The sequence below is a fragment of the Halyomorpha halys genome, unplaced genomic scaffold (assembly GCF_000696795.3).
Source record: "Halyomorpha halys isolate HHAL.00 unplaced genomic scaffold, Hhal_1.1 Scaffold813.1, whole genome shotgun sequence".
Lineage (NCBI taxonomy): Eukaryota > Metazoa > Arthropoda > Insecta > Hemiptera > Pentatomidae > Halyomorpha > Halyomorpha halys.
Genome location: NW_027113046.1, coordinates 499,408 through 518,043, shown reverse-complemented (window position 1 = coordinate 518,043; position 18,636 = coordinate 499,408). Strand labels below are relative to the sequence as shown.

The 18,636-nt window shown below is 28.2% G+C and overlaps 2 protein-coding genes across 3 annotated transcripts in view; both read right to left on the bottom strand.

Moving 5' to 3' along the window:
- emp (epithelial membrane protein) overlaps positions 1–18,636 on the bottom strand; it is a 234,522-nt gene that overhangs the window by 149,322 nt on the left and 66,564 nt on the right. The window lies entirely within an intron of this gene.
- On the bottom strand, positions 9,791–10,607 carry LOC106686377 (gamma-glutamylcyclotransferase). The gene has a single exon (XM_014429652.2). It carries the CDS (start codon positions 10,454–10,456, stop codon positions 9,890–9,892), a length of 567 nt encoding a protein of 188 aa, XP_014285138.1. The 5' UTR covers positions 10,457–10,607; the 3' UTR covers positions 9,791–9,889.

Below are 18,636 nucleotides of genomic sequence, written 5' to 3'. Positions count from 1 at the left end.
ATATATTTATATTGTGTCCCTGTCAATTTGGTGTTTATTGTTATTTATTTGTCAAATATTTGCAACTCATCCATGAATAAATATGGTTAATTTAAAATTACGGCAAGAAATATATTTGTAAGAAAGTAACTTCTGCTTTATTTTTTTATGTCAATTCCAATGTGACATAATACAGAAATGAGAGTCAAGAGGAAGTTAAAAATTAGTTAAAAGTCATTCGTGACCGGATGGCTTATTATGTGATATTTTTGTATTACAATGTTTTTCCGCTCGTTAATATCTTGCCTGTCTTGCTTAAAACCAAGATTAAATTTAGGCAAAAAAAAATTATATAAATGAAAGTATTAATATTAAAAAGATTTATGTGCTAAAGTATACACATTGGAGAAGTGGTGAAATGCTTTATAAATAAATTTTAAATTATAAATCGCTAAGATCAATTGCATCCGTTCGACTACATAATAATAATAATAATAATATATTCATTATTTATTCCCTATAGAATAATATTATAGGTGTCAGAATTAGGCAATAGACCTTTAGAGTAAAATAAGCAAAATTTTCAAAATAAACATTAAATTATAAACCATCATAAGTATAATTATAATAATGAATTTGATAAGATAAGAAACAAACAACAATAATTAACATATTATAAAAAATAAAAGTAGAACAAATAATATAATACTATGTATCATATTATAAATCATAAGGTGACTTAACTTCTAATAAAATGAAAAAAAAAAAAAAGGAAAAAGGGTCAAATACAAGTAAACTAAAAATAATAAACAAAAGGTGCAATTACTATTAAAATGCATATTTACAAGTTTAAACAAAAGCGGTATTATCAAATACAGAAGACAAATAAACGTAGGTCATTTCACTCGTAGAATTGAGTTGTAAAAGATTACGATGCAACAAAGTACAGAACATTATGTCCATATACATGTTTGAAATTAAATTTGTTCAGTAAATTCACGTTTAAGTTCTTTTACGAAAATCACAGTTCTTTTACGAAAAATAAAATTAGATAACTAAGGAAAAATGAAATAAAATAAATGATTGTAAAAAGTAAAACATTATTACTTATTGTAATATAAAAAATATATAAAAGTATACCACGCACATAAGTTCAGTTCAGCGTATTTACTGTTTTATATTTTTATTTTATTTTGAGAAAATTGCATTTTCTTGAAATTTCTTCCGGGCAGCTAATTGATTGTGTACATTTCAATGTAAAAAAAAATGAAAATTGATTATCTCAAAATAATTAATAATAAATAAAGAGAAAATAAAATTTTATGGTAAAAAGCCTGATAATTCGATTATTTGAAAAAGAAAATAATAATAGTAATAAACTGAATAGATAAAGAGAAAATAAATTAAGGTACATAGAAAATTCAGATTGATATATTTTCATTTATAGGTTAAGAAAAAAGCCTCCTTAACAGGATAATGACTGTTATTATAACAACCATGGAAACGCAGAAACATTTATTTATAAATGCAGTTCATTTTCCGTTTCTTTGTCACTCTCCGTTGTTTTGCACGACTTTATGTATTTATAAGTTAAATATTTACTTTTTAAATCTATTCGGCTTTCTAACAGACATAATACATCTATATCCCTACTCTTATTTCCGGAACATTGTTTTTAATCAGGAAAAAATATTTGTCTTTTTTCTTCCTTTATTTGATTGTTAAGTTATTTATGGTTTTTATTTATTCATTTTTTAATTATAATTATTATAAACAATGAGGAATATTTAATTATTTCAAATAAGCCAATTTAAAGGTACTTAGAAATGAGTTTTTTATATATAATTCAATTCGATATTTAAGCCATATGAGGGATAAGATTGAGATGAGATTAAAGGCGATTTAATTTTACATTGATAAAACGAGTTTGAACAAAATCGTCATAGTTTTTTTGAAGGATTTTGGTATGAAAGTGATAAATCAGTAATGTAAACGATATTAGCAAAAATATTTTACCTTTGGCATACAAGGCAAATTCCTATCTTAAATATACAATTCAATTTTCGTACATATTTTTGTTTTTGAGCTGGGCTATACTCAGACACACACAAAGACACTTTAAAACTCGATTTGGAATTTTTTCGCTATTGCAATACTTCCACATACATGTCAGCAAAGCTACAGAAATTTTTAAAAAAAATTATTTTGTTTCGGAAATGAGTTAAAAAAAAAATTCGTAGTAACCCATTTTTTTCCAAATGTTTCCCATCTTTTCGTAGTAACATTTCAAAAATGGAAAGTATTTTCAGAGCCACCAAATATTAATGCCATAAGTACTGAACCATCGATGAAATATGTTAATCAATAATTTATTCGCAATAGGTTATATAAATTATAATTATTAGTTACGCTGGTAAGTTTGGATTTGCTTTGGTTTATTACCTAAATTATTCAGCGTGACCTGGTTATTTCTTATATAGCTAAGTACAATCTCTATAGTTACGAGATAATTTTTGATATTTTATATAATGTATATTAATGATATCAATAATTTGAATATTTAACTTTTTACTGCTACGTAGATAGCTTTTAGAGGCACAATAGACCAATGCAATTATTAGTTTTATTTTTCTCTTGTTCCATGCTTTTTTTCTTTGACAATTTGCCTATTAATTGTAATGTTTAGCCCTAATTCACAATTATTAGCTCATTTCTAGTGCATAATATTTTTTCTGGTTATTTGTACTTTCCTGTATAGTTTATAGCAGATATTCCCATTTTTTTCGGTTTGCGGCTCCCTAAATAATTGGATTTTTTGTCCACGGCGCCCATAATACATAACATTTTGACTGTCTTGAAAAATTTTAAAACTTTCCTTCTTAAAAGCGATTAACCATTTAACAACGAAAAATTAAAAACAGACACTTACTATTTTCCTCGTGATAATATAAAATATCTAATGTCAACTGTTTCGGTAATTTCATTGAGACTGGACAACCACCATGTGGTTAGGTTAGTTGAAAAATCAATTTAACACGAATTTTAAATTCACTAACAATTTATTGAACGTCCATAGATGATTAACATTATAAAAACTATTAATGGGATAGATGGGCCTGATGTTCACTACACAACTTCTTAAATCTCGAAATAAAATTGGATATGGCAACCCTATTTCCTTTTCAACGTTAATTTTCGAGCGATAATTACTTTTTATTACTACGACCGGCGAAAACCCAGTTTCGCACAAATAGGATGTTGCAAATGGAATTAATATTTGTAGAACTTTACCTCTAAGCAGTGAATATTCCTCTTTTACTGATATTAAAAAAGCAGAAAGTTCCATGCTACCAAATTTAACTTTAAAGTATTATCGCAAGACAAGTCAATAAGAGATTTTTCTTCTAAAGAAGTATATTCTGATGGAGTCTTGGCTCTAAATGGGTTTTGAATCCATTTAAGTTTATCATTAGCTGCTTCATAATATTTTTCGAACTTTTTTATAAGTTCTGCTAGGTAAGCTTTATGGTCAGTGGATTTTGTATTGCAAGACAAATTAATTTCATTGGAGTGTACAAACTGGTGCAATCAATCACTGATAAACTCTTCATTAATTTTTATTTTCCATACTTGTAATTTTTTTTTAATAATTGAATATTATGCGCCGCGGCGCACACTTATATCGTGTAATTATCCATTATCTTGTAATTGCTTCGAATATCTCTACAAAAAACAATGTCTAAATTTATTAGAGCTGATATAGTTATGATAGTCTATAATTCAAAAAGTTAGTAGTATGAGAAAACTAAGTATTATTTATTTATTGATTTATTTAAATCTTATTATAGAAAGTGCTTTATTTTATGCCTCGAGTTGGGAAAACGATATTGAAATGTTTCTTCCGGCAAAAAAATCGATTTATTCCAATAGATTATTCTCGCTTTTTGGTGAAATAAATTTCAAAAGCGTTTAAATAACTAAAAATATTTTTAAAAATTTATTATTCATTTATTTAATACTAGATAGGCCTGGTGGGTCTGAATTGGTAATGTAAGAGGTACATATTTTTTTTTTCAATTTCTTATGGGGTGTATAGTCCCATACAAAAGGCAACTATATTCAATGTTATAAATAAAACTAAAAATTAAGATAATAGTAATTCTTAATAAAAGATAAAATTAAAGTTAATAACAAAAACAATGACATTTATGGACTTAATAAAATAAATAATTGACTTCTAATGGAAAAAAAGTGAATTTAAAAAAGAAAGATGAAGAGAGGAAAAAAAGAAATTGAGTTAAAATAAAATTTTAGAGTTATAATAACTGAAATGATAAATTTATTACAGATTGTCCTGTTGCAGCCTGGGCTTCAGTCTTCGAGTTGTGGTTGGGTTTCCTAAGTTGTAAATCACTGCTCTTTTAACTGTCGGTAACTGGGAGTGGAACTTCATGAACCTCTTTTTGATGTAATCGTTTATTGTCTCTATTTGCAATTTTCGATGTAATTGGCTGTTTCTTACAATCCAACGAGCATCTGCAATGCTTATGACTTTATTTTGAAAAAATTATAATTTTTTCCTTCTCGGACTGGATGCCGGTCCCCAGACTTCACAGCCATACATCAGCAGTGGCCTGGGGATTGTTTTAAATCTCTCTCTCTCTCTCTAAGAATAGCTGTTTCTGATTTTAATTTTGAATTTATATTTAGGATAGGATACAGCATTGCTAATCTTGCGTAGGTTCCAGTTAGTTTGATATTGATATGGTAGTTCCAGGTTAGACGGCGATCAAGGAGAGGAAAAGAAGTAAAAAGTTCGAAGTTGTATAAATTAGTCACAATGAAACAGTAAGGAATTATGGTCCAACAGTCCATTGTCAAGGCGTTTACATGTATCAGCCGCTTGCCTTGCATGCGTAGATAGTTGATTGTACTACCAGTTGTCTAGCAAATCCTAGTGATATGACAGTACTGCTACAAAGGCAAATAGTTTCCACAATGGTAGTAGCTGCGACAGCTGTCATTTTCACTTTCACTTTCTACGTAGAACTTGGGTTTTAAGAAAAAATGTGTAATAATTTAAAATATTAAAAAAAAAAACTCTAAGAATTATTTATTACTTTATGAATTACTTCGAAATTTTAATTAGTTTTTTTATTAGAGTGCTACCAATGGGTAGTTTCTCTAGGCGCCTGTATCACTCTTATAAACTAAAATCAAATTTATTGAATGTATGTATACAAAAGTAAATTTCAATAAAATAAAATCGTTTTTGTCTCAAAGATTCATTATTAAATATAACAATACCAAAACTAAATTCAATAAACTAATTTTTTTTTTATTTGTGACAATTGGAGGAAGCGAAAGCTAAACAAATAAGGATTTTTCCTTTATCTTCATAAATGACAAGAGATATGGCCATAGGAAACATTTAATCGAACGCTATTTTAAAACCAAAAAGTGGACACTAATGACTAGTTTCGAAAATCATCTTCGTGTGACCTGTTACATTGGTGTGTGGTTTCTAAACAGTTGACATACAGTTACGAATATAAACCACTGACGGCAGACGGAGAGAGAGATTTTTATTTATTTAGAGAGAGATAAAATTTTATGTATCTTAAAACGTAAATGTCTAAACTGAAAATTTTTTTTCTGCACAGATTAAAATTATTATAAAAATAATTAGCTTAAAAATGTACATTACTATTTATTTACTTCCGAGATTCACTGATATTATATTTAATATTACTATTAAGCTATTTATTTTTTTTTTTTTTATCATATTCTTCATATTGACATATAGTCTGTCTTTGTTTAGTTTTCAGAGTTTTAGTTTTATAAAGAATGTATTGGAATGAACAGAAAATATGAATACGGCTGAAACCCATAAATCTTATCGGCGAAAATTCCTTGATATCGTCATGTAACACGATCATGGATATCGTATTGTTAAGAAAGGTGTAAACTTGAAATCAAACACAGAGAGAAATAAAAATAGGTTTCATACAAAATGAGGACACATCAAAGTTTTCAAGTGTTGGGAAAACTGCAAATAAAAATTCAAAATTCCAAGTTTTTGATCAATTTGTTTAATTGATTCTTTATACTAGGATAAACAAAACTTCCAGAGGACATAACATAAGTTTGAATATTGGATTTATTTATTTTTTGCCACATAGTAGATACAAAACACAATAAAACAAAAAAAATTATTTAAAAACTCTTATCATTGAAATATTTTATTATTTATTTAATGAAAGAGTATTTATATTATTTTCTAAAAAAAAAAATAGCAATGTGAAAAAATGATTAGAGCTCCAAATTTCTTATACTAAACGAAAAAATTATTTTGTTTTAGAAAAATTAGATCTTTCAACAGCGATATATAGTTGTTGTATATATAATAATATATAGATGTTGTATATGTAAGTAACTCTATAACATCTTAGTTATCACGTTAAGAAACGTTGACATTTTATTTTTAAAAATTCACTCACAAACCCAATAAACAGTTCGGTAATATAAAAGTAAATGAATAACTAAATTGGTTTAAAATAATGTTTTTAGTGCACATCGAACTAGTATATTTGGATCGAAAAATCTCGGTCAAATTTAATATGTCTAAATTTGTAATGTTGTAGATTCGTCTAAGCGGAAATAACCGGTTCCATAAATACAATAACTGAGTGATACATTAATAACCGATTCGAAGTGAAATATTTATTCTTTTTTGTTACAAATAACCTACTTCTTATTTTTGATCAGGTATATAATAAACTAGTCATAAAATGGAGAACATCTGACCATATCGCTGGTTCGAGTTCGAGTGAGGTAAAAAAAATATTCGAAGATTTTTAAATCCCTGTTGTAAACGTAAAATTGTTACGATCTGTTTAAGATAATAACTTTAGAACTCAATTTTTTTAAAAAATGTATTTCATTCGTTTTTTTATCATTCTATTGTTTTGTAATATCTGCTTTATTGAGGTAGCATTTCCAAAGACGCCGGTAAACATTCCGTTGTTGCGAAAAATCCGTGAAGCAAGTTCCTCACTTAATAAGCATCCTTTCCACTGGAATGGTCTTTTGCCGGGACATTATGTGAAATACCCTGAAATCGGTACTTGTTATTTTGGTAGAAGTTCCAATACCAATTTCGAGATTTTTCAATGTTTAAAAAAAAAAAATTATTTTATTAATGATCAAGGAGATCACGTATAACTTCGAGGTTTTATCCTACGAAGGATCTGTTACCTATTTTTTTTTTGAGGTGGGTATTTTATGAGTTTTTCCAACCAAAGAGTCGATCCACGTTTGACAAAAGAATGTTAATTTTCTAGGCTCGAGACCTTAAAAATTAGGAATCTACCGCCTTACTCAATAAAATACCTATACCTTTGTTGTTTATGTTATAATGTTGATAATTGTTATAGATTATGGGGATTATAATTTTTTTCAATTTTTTTTTTCATCCAGTTACAGGGAATATCTATAAAATGATAAATGTATAACGAATAAATTACATTCTACATAATTATATAACTTTAACACACGTGATTAAAATGCTTGTTTAAATTTTTAGATCACTCTACTAACGCCTGTTGAACAGATTCGATACTTAGGACACCATCTTTACAAAAGACTTACTCGGAACCCACATACAAGACTGAAACGACAAGAAACTCCTCGTAGATTTCGATTGCTACAACACTTACATGAAAAACGCTCTAAACTTCCCATTCACTACAAAAAATTAGTATACACTACGAGAATCAGACCAATATGGACACATATGGAATTGAGCTCTGGGGCTCCACCAAACCATCAAATTCCTCCCTCATCCAATCCTTACAATCCAAAATCCTACGTAAAATCCTTGATGCTCCTTATTACGTTACAAATAAACTCATCCACAAAGACCTTAACAATCCCATTCGTTACAGATTTGGCCCAAAACAGATATGCGTCTTTTCATCCCGATCTCCTTACCCATCCTAACCCATTGGTTCTTAATCTCTTATCCTTAACAATCCCCGATAATCCTCCGAGGCGTCTGAAAAGAAGATGGCCACGGGACCTTCTAATTTTTTTTTTTTTTTAAATTATTTATTTATTGTAATTTACAACTGTACAAAATAATACAATAAGTAAATATGTAGTATGTTTCATATACACTTGAAAACCTTGGGAAGGAACCACCCATTGGTGGTACTTCAAACATTAATTTAAACTAGAAGGTCTCGTGGCCATCTTCTTTTCAGACGCCTCGGAGGATTATCGGGGATTGTTAAGGATAAGAGATTAAGAAGAATCTACGAGCAGTTTCTTGTCGTTTCAGTCTTGTGTGTGGATTCCAAGTAAGTCTCTGACCTTCTAATTTAAATTAATGCTTGAAGTACCACCATTGTTGAGTGGTTCCTTCCCAAGTTTTTCAAGTGTTTGAAACATTCATCCAATTTACTTATTGTATTTATTATTTTGTACAGTTGTAAATCACATTAAATAAATAAATAAAAAGTTTTTAGATCATAACTATTTAATTTTTGGGCTTACTCCAAATCTAACTCTTACATGGTTTGTATTAGCAATAGTGGTGATGATTGTTGTGGAGTATGGAGAATCTTTTTAACTTTATTCATCAGAACTTAAAGAAATACAAATTGTTAATTAGCGGTTGGACTTAAAGAAAATAACCCAGAAGCGAAGCCTGAAGCACCCACTTTATTCAGATCCATGGCTCATATAACAGAAAATCGGACCTGAACCGAGGCCCTTTATTAAGGGGCCAATCCTTTACCCATTCAGCCACCACCACTTTCATATAGTTGATACAATACATGTGGTTAAACATTTTCTCCGTACATATTTTAATATATCATGTGAATTCCTTATTTTTTAGTTAGGATTTAACCCAGGACATTTCAAAAATATATGCTACCAAACCTTCCCGCGAGCTATCCTCTAGTGATTCTCAAAGTGGGCGCTATAGTGGGGCCGTGCAAGTGCATTTGGAGCGCGATGGATGACTACAAGTTGTCACGGTCAAAAATATTTACGCTGACAAAATTAGAGCCGAGGATTACTAAATTGTTAGCAGCACACCAGTTTAATCCTTCTCATTAAGATGATTTCAAATGTATTAACTTTTTTGTATTACATTCTATTATCAGTTCAATAAATAGTTTCATATTTTCCACGTTCAATGTTTTAAATGTACCTCTTTCATTATTATATTTTACGAAAATGGTAGAAACATTAATACATATATTGCTATTAAAATTTTAAAAAAAAATTTCAAGGGGGCGCTGAGTAATATTCTAATATTTGTTATATAGGGGAATTTGTTGATAAAATGAAATAAGGGTTGTAAAATGGAGGGGAAAGAAAAAAAAAGGAATAAATTGAAAAACTTGTATTTAATTTGTAGACCGATATTAATTGTAAGAGAATACTGTAGGGGAAAAAAATGTTATCTTTCTATTATATTGTATCATATCAAAAAATGTAATTTATAAATTTATATATGTCCGATCACGGATTGATCAGTATGCTGTGTATTGTAGCAACCCCATGTATTTGGGCAGCATGATTGAATAAATTTCTTTCTCTCTCCTGGAAAGGGGGTGGCAAGACTTACTTAATGGGGGCCTGGCTCCTTAGTCTATATATGCCTTCCTTAACCCAATAAATAAATTGTATACCTCAGTCTGGCTCGATTCCGAATCTGACAATTTGTTGACTGGTGTTTTGCTCATTTATATATCACATTGCTTACTATATGAATAAATAATAAATAAATACATAGTACTTGGGCGGGGGGGTCGCTCATATGAATTTGTTTATTGTGAAATATAGTATGTATAATGCGTTGCCATAAAAATGGTTATGATCTCGGCAGCACTGAAAACTACAGAATGACAGAAGACAGCTCACCGCTGCTCTTTCCGATGAAGCCATTGTGTGGAGTAATCTTCAACTTCCTCAAATAAAAGGTCGGAAGTCCTGCTTCCTCAGCTCCTTTGATCATCTCTTCGAGGTACAGCTTGGACGGGCGGTATTGCATCTTGGGCAGCATCTTGGGCTGCATCTCCTTGTACAGGATCGGGGTCGCCGGCCTCTTGGAGAGACGGTAAGTCATGGCACGGACCTTCGAAATGCTCTTGAAGACGTTCACGTCCACTTCGAATTCCTGGTATATCTTGGCTGTGACTCCTTGAAGCCTATCCAGTCGCGGCTTCACGCTATTGTCCACTTCCCACAGTACACCCCACACGACATCATCTGAACAGTGGGATTTGACAATAGTGGGTAGGCAGCCTTCCCATTCTTCGTTGTATGATCCGAACAGAAGTTTGTATCCATCCAATTTGGCATGTCCTTTTTGAACGATGTTCTTGTCAACGCAACATTCCATTCTAGAACTGAGCATGTTGACGCAATAGGCGAAATAAAGGTGCTTTTTTTTTCGAGCCATGTTGATAGTGAGAGGATCGTATTTTGTTAAGTGTTTTGAGGGGTTTAATATGACTAAATCATTGAAATGTATAACGGTTAATGATTCTGTGTAGGGTGTAAGAAATGTTTTTTTTACATTGATTCACATTTCGTACTAACCATGTGTTCCATAAATATAACTATTGTTGTTACTGTAATTATTTATTTATATTTTTTTTTACTTTATTTATTTTATTCACTTTTGTAAATAATATTTTACAACAAGCTAATGAGATGTATAAACAAAAAAACATTGTCATAAAAGTATGAAGGTTGAGGCCATCTTAATTTAGGAGGTCCCCACTCTAGCTTCTTCTCATACAACGTCTCGTATCCGGTAAGTCTCGTGTTTATGTACTTGAATCAGAGGGTTGATTTGTATTGGAAGTGTCTCGTGAAACCGTTTATAGAGTGATTTAATGGTTGACTGTACGTAGGTAGTTCGTAAGTCTTAGTGGAAGTTGTTACTGATGTACAGAGGAGCAGTACTGATCAGTCCAAGTATCGTACTAACCATTTTTACATAAATAAACTATTATTGGTACTGTGATTAATAAAAAAATTGGATTGAAATATACTTTAATAATATTTATCGATGTAAAATGTCAACATATTTCTTATTCACATATGTAACAATATCATATTAACGAATGGTTAAAGTTTGAAAGGTGATTCAATTTCTCTGAAATTGTGATATATATTAATTATTTCATATGTTACATCAAAATAATTTTTATTTTCAAAGGAATTGTTTCCATTCACTTAAAAAAAAAACTAGGTTTTGGCCGGAAAAACAATTGGAGCGGGACGAGTGTCTAATTTTCCGATGATGACATCATAGTGTATTATTTCAAGTATCAGAGTATATATTTCACCTAAAGTTAATTTTTGTAGGAATTACTAATCTTTATATTTTTACAAAGTTTTAGTTTTATTTTAATAAGCCAATTTACTCACCATGCAACTAAAATATTTTTAAAATAATAAACGGTGTACTTAAAAGCTTAGAAGTACAGACTGTTTGTCGAATCGTTCTTGACCCATTTTTCAGAGCCGGGCGGGCAGTTTGACAAGTCAAATCAGCAACATCCTTTGATGCATTTGACCTCAAGCGTATCTCATTATATATTAAGGTCTCTGAGGTTTTACTCTTAAAGAATTTGTAATTAGTCGATCGTCCAACATGGCCAAACATAGGGACAGCGTGTACCATCTTAGGAAATAAATAATAGAAATTTCAGTTCCAAACATCATCATCCACCAATTTAAAGCAAATTAATTAATTCACTTTGAAAATCCATTATAGGTCTAGAAGGAAACGTCAAGTTTAATTATAAAATACATTTAATCAATTGAAAACAAATTTTAATAAATGATGTGATTCAGTTAACTCCAGTAAAGAATTAAATATGAATTAATTATATATATTTTTTTATGAATTTACTAAATCTCCAAATGATGTTTTCTTTATCGAAAAATGTATGAAGGTTTTAAATTTTTTTGTCATATTTTTCTGTTACTTTTACATGTTTTTATAAATTTATCTATACATAAACATTTATTAATTCATTTCCTAATGATCGGATTGTGAAAATTAAGCACTTTTTGTATTAATGCAATATTTACTTTTTATTTAAATTTTTACTCCCTGATTATACTAATTTTACTACGGATAAAATTGGATTGAGGCTTTTATTTCATTCTACGAGATCTGTTTCCTATTACCCAGATTCACTTAAATTTATGGCCAATATAATTAATTTAAATATTTGCAAATTTTGAAATTGAAAATTAGAAACAAAACTAATGTTTACTTGAAAAATCAAAATCAAAAAAAATTTTAAATTTTTTAACTTTAAATTCCAATATCTAGAATTTAAAATTACTTAAACACAAATATTTTTATTATTAAACAAGAAACCTCAACTTTCCCGATACGAATTTAAAAATAAATTGTTCATTATGAAATAAGTAGGTATGTATAGCGCTAGAAAACAATTATTTGTATTAAAATTGAATTTTATGTTTTTAAATTCATATTAAAATTTGCTTCTTTTTAATTTCATTTTTTTTTCTTTGTAATTTTTAATGTGTGAGAAAAAAATACGCTTTAATTTCTTAGCTATTTTAATATTTAATGCAAACTTTTCAGATTTTATTTTTTCAAAATACAATATTTATTAAAAATAAATATTTTTTCCCTACTTAAATTTTAAAAAATATGTAATTTGAGCCATTTTTCAACATTGATTTTTAATTTTTTTATCCATGCTATCATGTTAGTATTTATCTTGAGTATTTTATCTTTATGGAATGTAAGTAAAATTGAAAATTAGAAAAAAACTAATATTTACTATCAAAATCTAATAAACTTTTTAATTTTGGACTTTAAATTTCAATATCTAATTTATACTTACTTAAACACAAATATTTTTATTATTAAACAAGAAAGATCAAATCTACCTAGAACGCATTTAAAAATAAATTGCTCTTTATAAAAAAAGTCGGTACATATAAAACTACAAAACAAGAAATTGTATTAAAATTGAAGTTAATGTTTTTAAATTTTTAAGTTTTCGTATTGCTTCCCAGACATTTTTTTTTCAATTTTCAAATATTTTAACTCGTATCATTTTTACAAAGGAGATATGTTGTTTATTCGAACAAATTTGAAATTATTTTAGGTCTGAAAATAACACGAAACGATGGATATGAGTATTTGGGACATAATTTTTAGAATAGTAGAACCACGAAAATCGACTGTTACTGTTGTTATTAATTACAAAAAAACAACACTTTTTTGCATTAAACCAATATTTATAGTAAAAATTTGTTGTACTAATTTTACTATGGCTGAAACTGGATTGAGGGTTTTATGTATTTCCACGGGATCTATTTCCTATTCTTGATATTCACTTAAATTCGTGGATAATATCATTAAATTAAATATTTACTAGCAAAATAAAAATTTTAAAAAAATTCTTCCTTTGAGACTTTTATTTCCGATATCTAGATTTGAAGATTATTCAAGCCTAAATATTTTTAATATTAAACAAGAAACCTCAAATCGACTGGGAACGCATTTAAAAATAAATTGTTGTTAATAAAAAAAGTAGGCACATATGGAACTAGAAAGCAATTAATTGAATTTTATGTTTTTAAAGTTGCTTCTTTTTAATTTCATTGAAAAGTTATAATTAAATTGTTTTAAATTCTAGGCTATTAATATTTAATGCGATTTTATATTATTTCAGAATTTATTTGATCAAAATAAGGTATTTATTAATTTCATTTTTTAAAAATAGATATTTCCTTTCCTCCTTAAATTAAAAAAAATATAATTTGGGCCATATTCCAACATTATTTTTTTTATCACGCTAGATTTATATCTTAGTAATTTATTTGCTAAAAATTTTGTATTGTTTTACAATAATTTTTTTTTTTCAATTTCCAAAGATTAAGACATATTATTATTGCAACAGACATATGTTGTTCGTTCGAACAAATTCGAAATTATTTTAGGTCTGAAAATATCACGAAACGATAGATTTAAAATTAACATAATTTTAAAAATAGTAGAGCCACGAAAATAGACTGTTTTCTACTTAACTTGATCCACACACGTGCTAAGGAGTCGTAATGAAATTCCTTCGATGATCTCACTTCATTTAAAAAGGGCAGGCATTCGAGGCACGGATAAAATCAAGCCATGACAAATCGCTTTCCTATCTTTATTCCTCGATATGAATAATCCTATACTCGTTAAATCACTAATGATTTATCATAAATATAAAAAAAAATTATTTAGTGACTCAAACTTTTGCATAGATTGCATAAAGACAAAATATGAGACATCATTATCACTGGTTCTTTATCTTTTTTACCTCAACATTTTAAAAGAGTTAGTTATGAAGAAGATAATAAATAACTGAATTAAAAATAAATAACTGAAGAAGAAGTTATTCTTTCATCTTGAAAGAATTAATTTAAGCAATAAATAATAATATTTGCGTAATAGTATTTCCTTTCACAATAACCGGAGAAAATCTCAAACGAGTTTCAATCATAAACTGCATATAATGTTGATAACGTGATCATAGGTAACGATCTAATCATGAACCATTATTCACTCAAAATGTTACGCCGAATTGAATATACAATCGATTTTCAACTAGAATACTTATGGAAAATACTTGAAAAAAAATTTTGAATATTTGCGGTGGAAGGGAGAAAAAAGTAAAGAACCCCTGAAGATACTTCTCTCGCACCAACTAATTTAGATTCAAATTTTCAGTAGTTTAACACATTTGGTATTAGTTATTTGAAAATTTAGTGGAGCGTAATGATATGCAAGACCTTAAATAATGCTATAAAAAGGTTGATATGGAAAAAAAAATTGATATCCCTGAAACGCATTTTTCTTACACCAACTTATTTCTCATACACGTTTTTATTCCTCTGACTGAATTTGGAGAGTCTGTTGTGATAGGCAAGATCTTAAATGCCACAGTGGGGACAACATTATAGAGATGTTAAGAAAATATGTCTCTTGTTAATAAGGTACTTCTACTCCAACTCACTTTCTATGAAATTTGTACCCTTCCAACTTGAAGTATATCTTGACTTTGAAGTATCTGTTGTGGTACGCAAGATCTTAAATGGCACAGTGGGGACAAATTATAGAGATGTAAAGAAAAGTGTCTCTTGTTAATAAGGTAAAAAGGTATCAAAAACTTGATAAGGTACTTATTTTTTTTTATATGGTACTCTTGGAAGCTCCTGCTATCAACTTCAATTTAAGCCCTTATTGAGCTCTTAACGTTAAATAGTTTCCAAGATACAGTTTAAAAAAAAAAAACTTTTCTAAACCAAAAAAATAATCCAAAAAGTATGGGACAGTGCTCCCGAAACGTTGTACCATGTTTTAATAAAAATTTCATTAAACTGGAAGTCCTTAACCTCAAATAATTTTTTTATGAATTGACTCACCAGACTTCCTATAGAGATAATCCAGATTTTATTTTTTTTCATTTATTTAATTATTTTTATTCTTATTTTATTTTATTTTAGTATTAATGTGATCATTTATCACTTTCAATTAACTATTTCCCACAATTGTATGGCTGATTATAATATCTATTAATTAAAAAAAAGTAAATTATTAAAAAAAAAAAAAAAAGAAAGAAAAAATATGCAAGGCCGATTTATAGAAACAAGTATTTACAAATATTCTTTCAAACTAAATTCAAAGTTTAATTTCCTTTAAAATTTCACGTAGTATGCTTTACCTCCAATTTTTCAATTTGAAACTATAAATAATAAAATTAATAAATATTGATATACACACACAAATTTTATGAAACAAGAGTAAACATTTAGTTCAAAATAACAAAACCTACAATTTTGTGTATAAAAAGGCTCAAAACATGCAATATACTAGAAAAATCCCAAAATGTGTTATTTTTTGCAAAATTAAATTAGTGTTATTTGAATGTTTTTTCCATTATTCGAACTAAAGTCAAGATTTGGTGAAATTAAGCTAGGGAACAATAAATGCACGAAAATACCGTCAAGCAATTAAAATAACTTCCTTTTAAAATATTTCTTGAAGAAGAAATTTATGCCAGATTGTGCAGAAATATATCTTCTAAAATTTCGTTTAAATCTTTACGTATTCTGAGGAATTGTAAAAAAACAAAAACGTTTTAATTGATGAAATTTTCTGATTTTTCGTATATTTCTGGAAAAAATATATACCTGATTTTAAGAGTAAATCCTTGAGGAAAATAAGTTGAGGCAAATGAAAACAAAAAATTGCAGTACCTAGAAATTATTATTCATACAGGTTTGACCAGTTGTTGCAATATGTCGAAAAAAAGGGACTCTTACAGGAAAGGTCATGTACTGGTTACGTTTGATTATTACCTGTTGACTTTATAAACAACCTGAAACGAGAGTTTCTGGATTGTCAGATTTAAGTCGGAAAGGAGTGGGAGGGAGGAAAAATATGATTAATAATATACAAGTTTTTTTTATGTGAGAAGATAGTAGGGTTTTTCGATAGCGAAAAACACAAATAACCAAACTTATTTTATTTTGCCGACGTTTTGGACTGAAGTCCTTCATTATGGCTAAAAACAAAGAACGAGATAACATCTGTAATATATGAAGAATATATTATAAAATAAACAAAGAAATAAGGAAGATTGATTGCAGATGATACTGAAAGAATTCTGGAATTTACGGTCAAAAATTAAAATCTTATTAAGAATATTTTATGTCATTTTATTGATTACTCGTATTCGAAATTTCATAAAAAAAACAAAAATATATTTTACGTGAGCAAATTATAACCGAAGGTGTGAAATAAAATGTTTGAAAACTTTTTCTTGAATTGAAACTGCCTTTTTTTAATAATAATAATAATCACAATATTCTTTATTTATTCTAGGGTTGATCCCTTTAGAAAAATATTACAGGCTTCAAAATTAAGCTTTAGAGTAAAATACAAAATAATGAATTTGAAAAGATAAAATTGAACAACAATAATTAACAGAATATGTAAAATAAAATTAGAACAATTGAAATAAAACCATATGTTATATCATAAAACGTGAGGTGACTAACTCCTAATAAATAAAAAGAAAAATTATGTAAAAAACAAATAATATTAAACTAAAAATAATAAATGAAAAGGTGAAATTTCTGCTAATATACATATGTACAAGTATAAACGATAATCTGAAACATCAAATATATAAACCAACGGTATATTTTTTTATTATGATCTAAAAGGTAATAATAAAAAAAAATAATTCTCCCATAAAAAGGCATACAATTTAAAATATATTCTTCATATGGGTTGTAAGAGCGCAAATTCAACTTTCCGGTAGTTTTGTCGAATTTTGAAGAGTTACGAAATTATTTCACAATCGCGGGACATCGGCAGAAAAAGAATATATTCCAAAAATTTTTGCACTTAACCTTATTTAATACAATCAATAATATTTTATACTTAATAACAATTAAAATAAATACAGGGCAAAGGCAGCATATGATAATATAAAAAAGTTTTTAAAGTATTTAAAACATTTTACTGGCTCCTAGGCAAGAATACTCGGACACAAGTCTAATTTTTTAGACGCTAAAAATGTTTCATTGAAAACTAAAAGAAAAAAAGTTCAAGTAAGACAAAGCTATAGCTTCCCTATTATCGTTTTAAAAATTCCAAAAGCTCACTAAAGACAATGAAATATATATCTGTTATTTAAAACTTTATAAATAATTGTAATATTATAAACAGTATTATTGTAGAGGCATTGAACCTGGTACAGTTTACAATACGGTCAGCTGGGAACCGCTGAGGCTGCAACAATCGCAAGGCCAACAAAAGTAAACAAATTGTTTGGTCCTCTGCCGCTTCCTGCATTCCTCCATTGCTGTTTCGTTTGAATACGCTTGCATTATAACTAGCTTCACCTAGATCTAGGTTAGCTCATAGACATTTTAGTAACCTAGATCCAGAAATTATTTTCAGGGGGCGTTAATAAAAGAAATTCGTTCCCCTTCCAAGTCTGGCTTCTTAGAAAAATTAAAGGAGCTTAAATGAAAATGAAACTTATGACACTTTATAGTTTTATAAGACTACCAAAAAAAAAATCACTGCTTCGAAAGTAAAAAATAGATTTTTTTTAGTTAATTATTTACTTTCACTCCTTCAAAAAAAGCGGTAAAAATTACTTCTTGACCAGACTGTGCAAGCCTTTTAAAAATTTAGCGTAAGGAAAATTTCAAGAAAGGAATGGACATAAGACAATACTAAAGGAGGAACAAAAAGTTCTTATTTAAAAAAAAAAATTAAAACAGTCTAAGTCGACTCAAAAGATTCAGGAGAATCTTCTGATTTATATCCAAACAGTAGTAGATCTAAGGTTAAATGTCAAAACTCAGAATTATACCTATGTAAAAATAAATTTGGGCCTTAATTGATATAGAAATATAGGATATTTAGATGTATTTTTATTTTTATTATAGTATATTAAAGGACAAAATTGATACAAGGAATCATTAATATTATAATAATATTCAACTGTGAATTCAATGAGCTGACTAACGGTAACCCGACCTACTTAATATTCATTAGATCACCAAGACCACGCA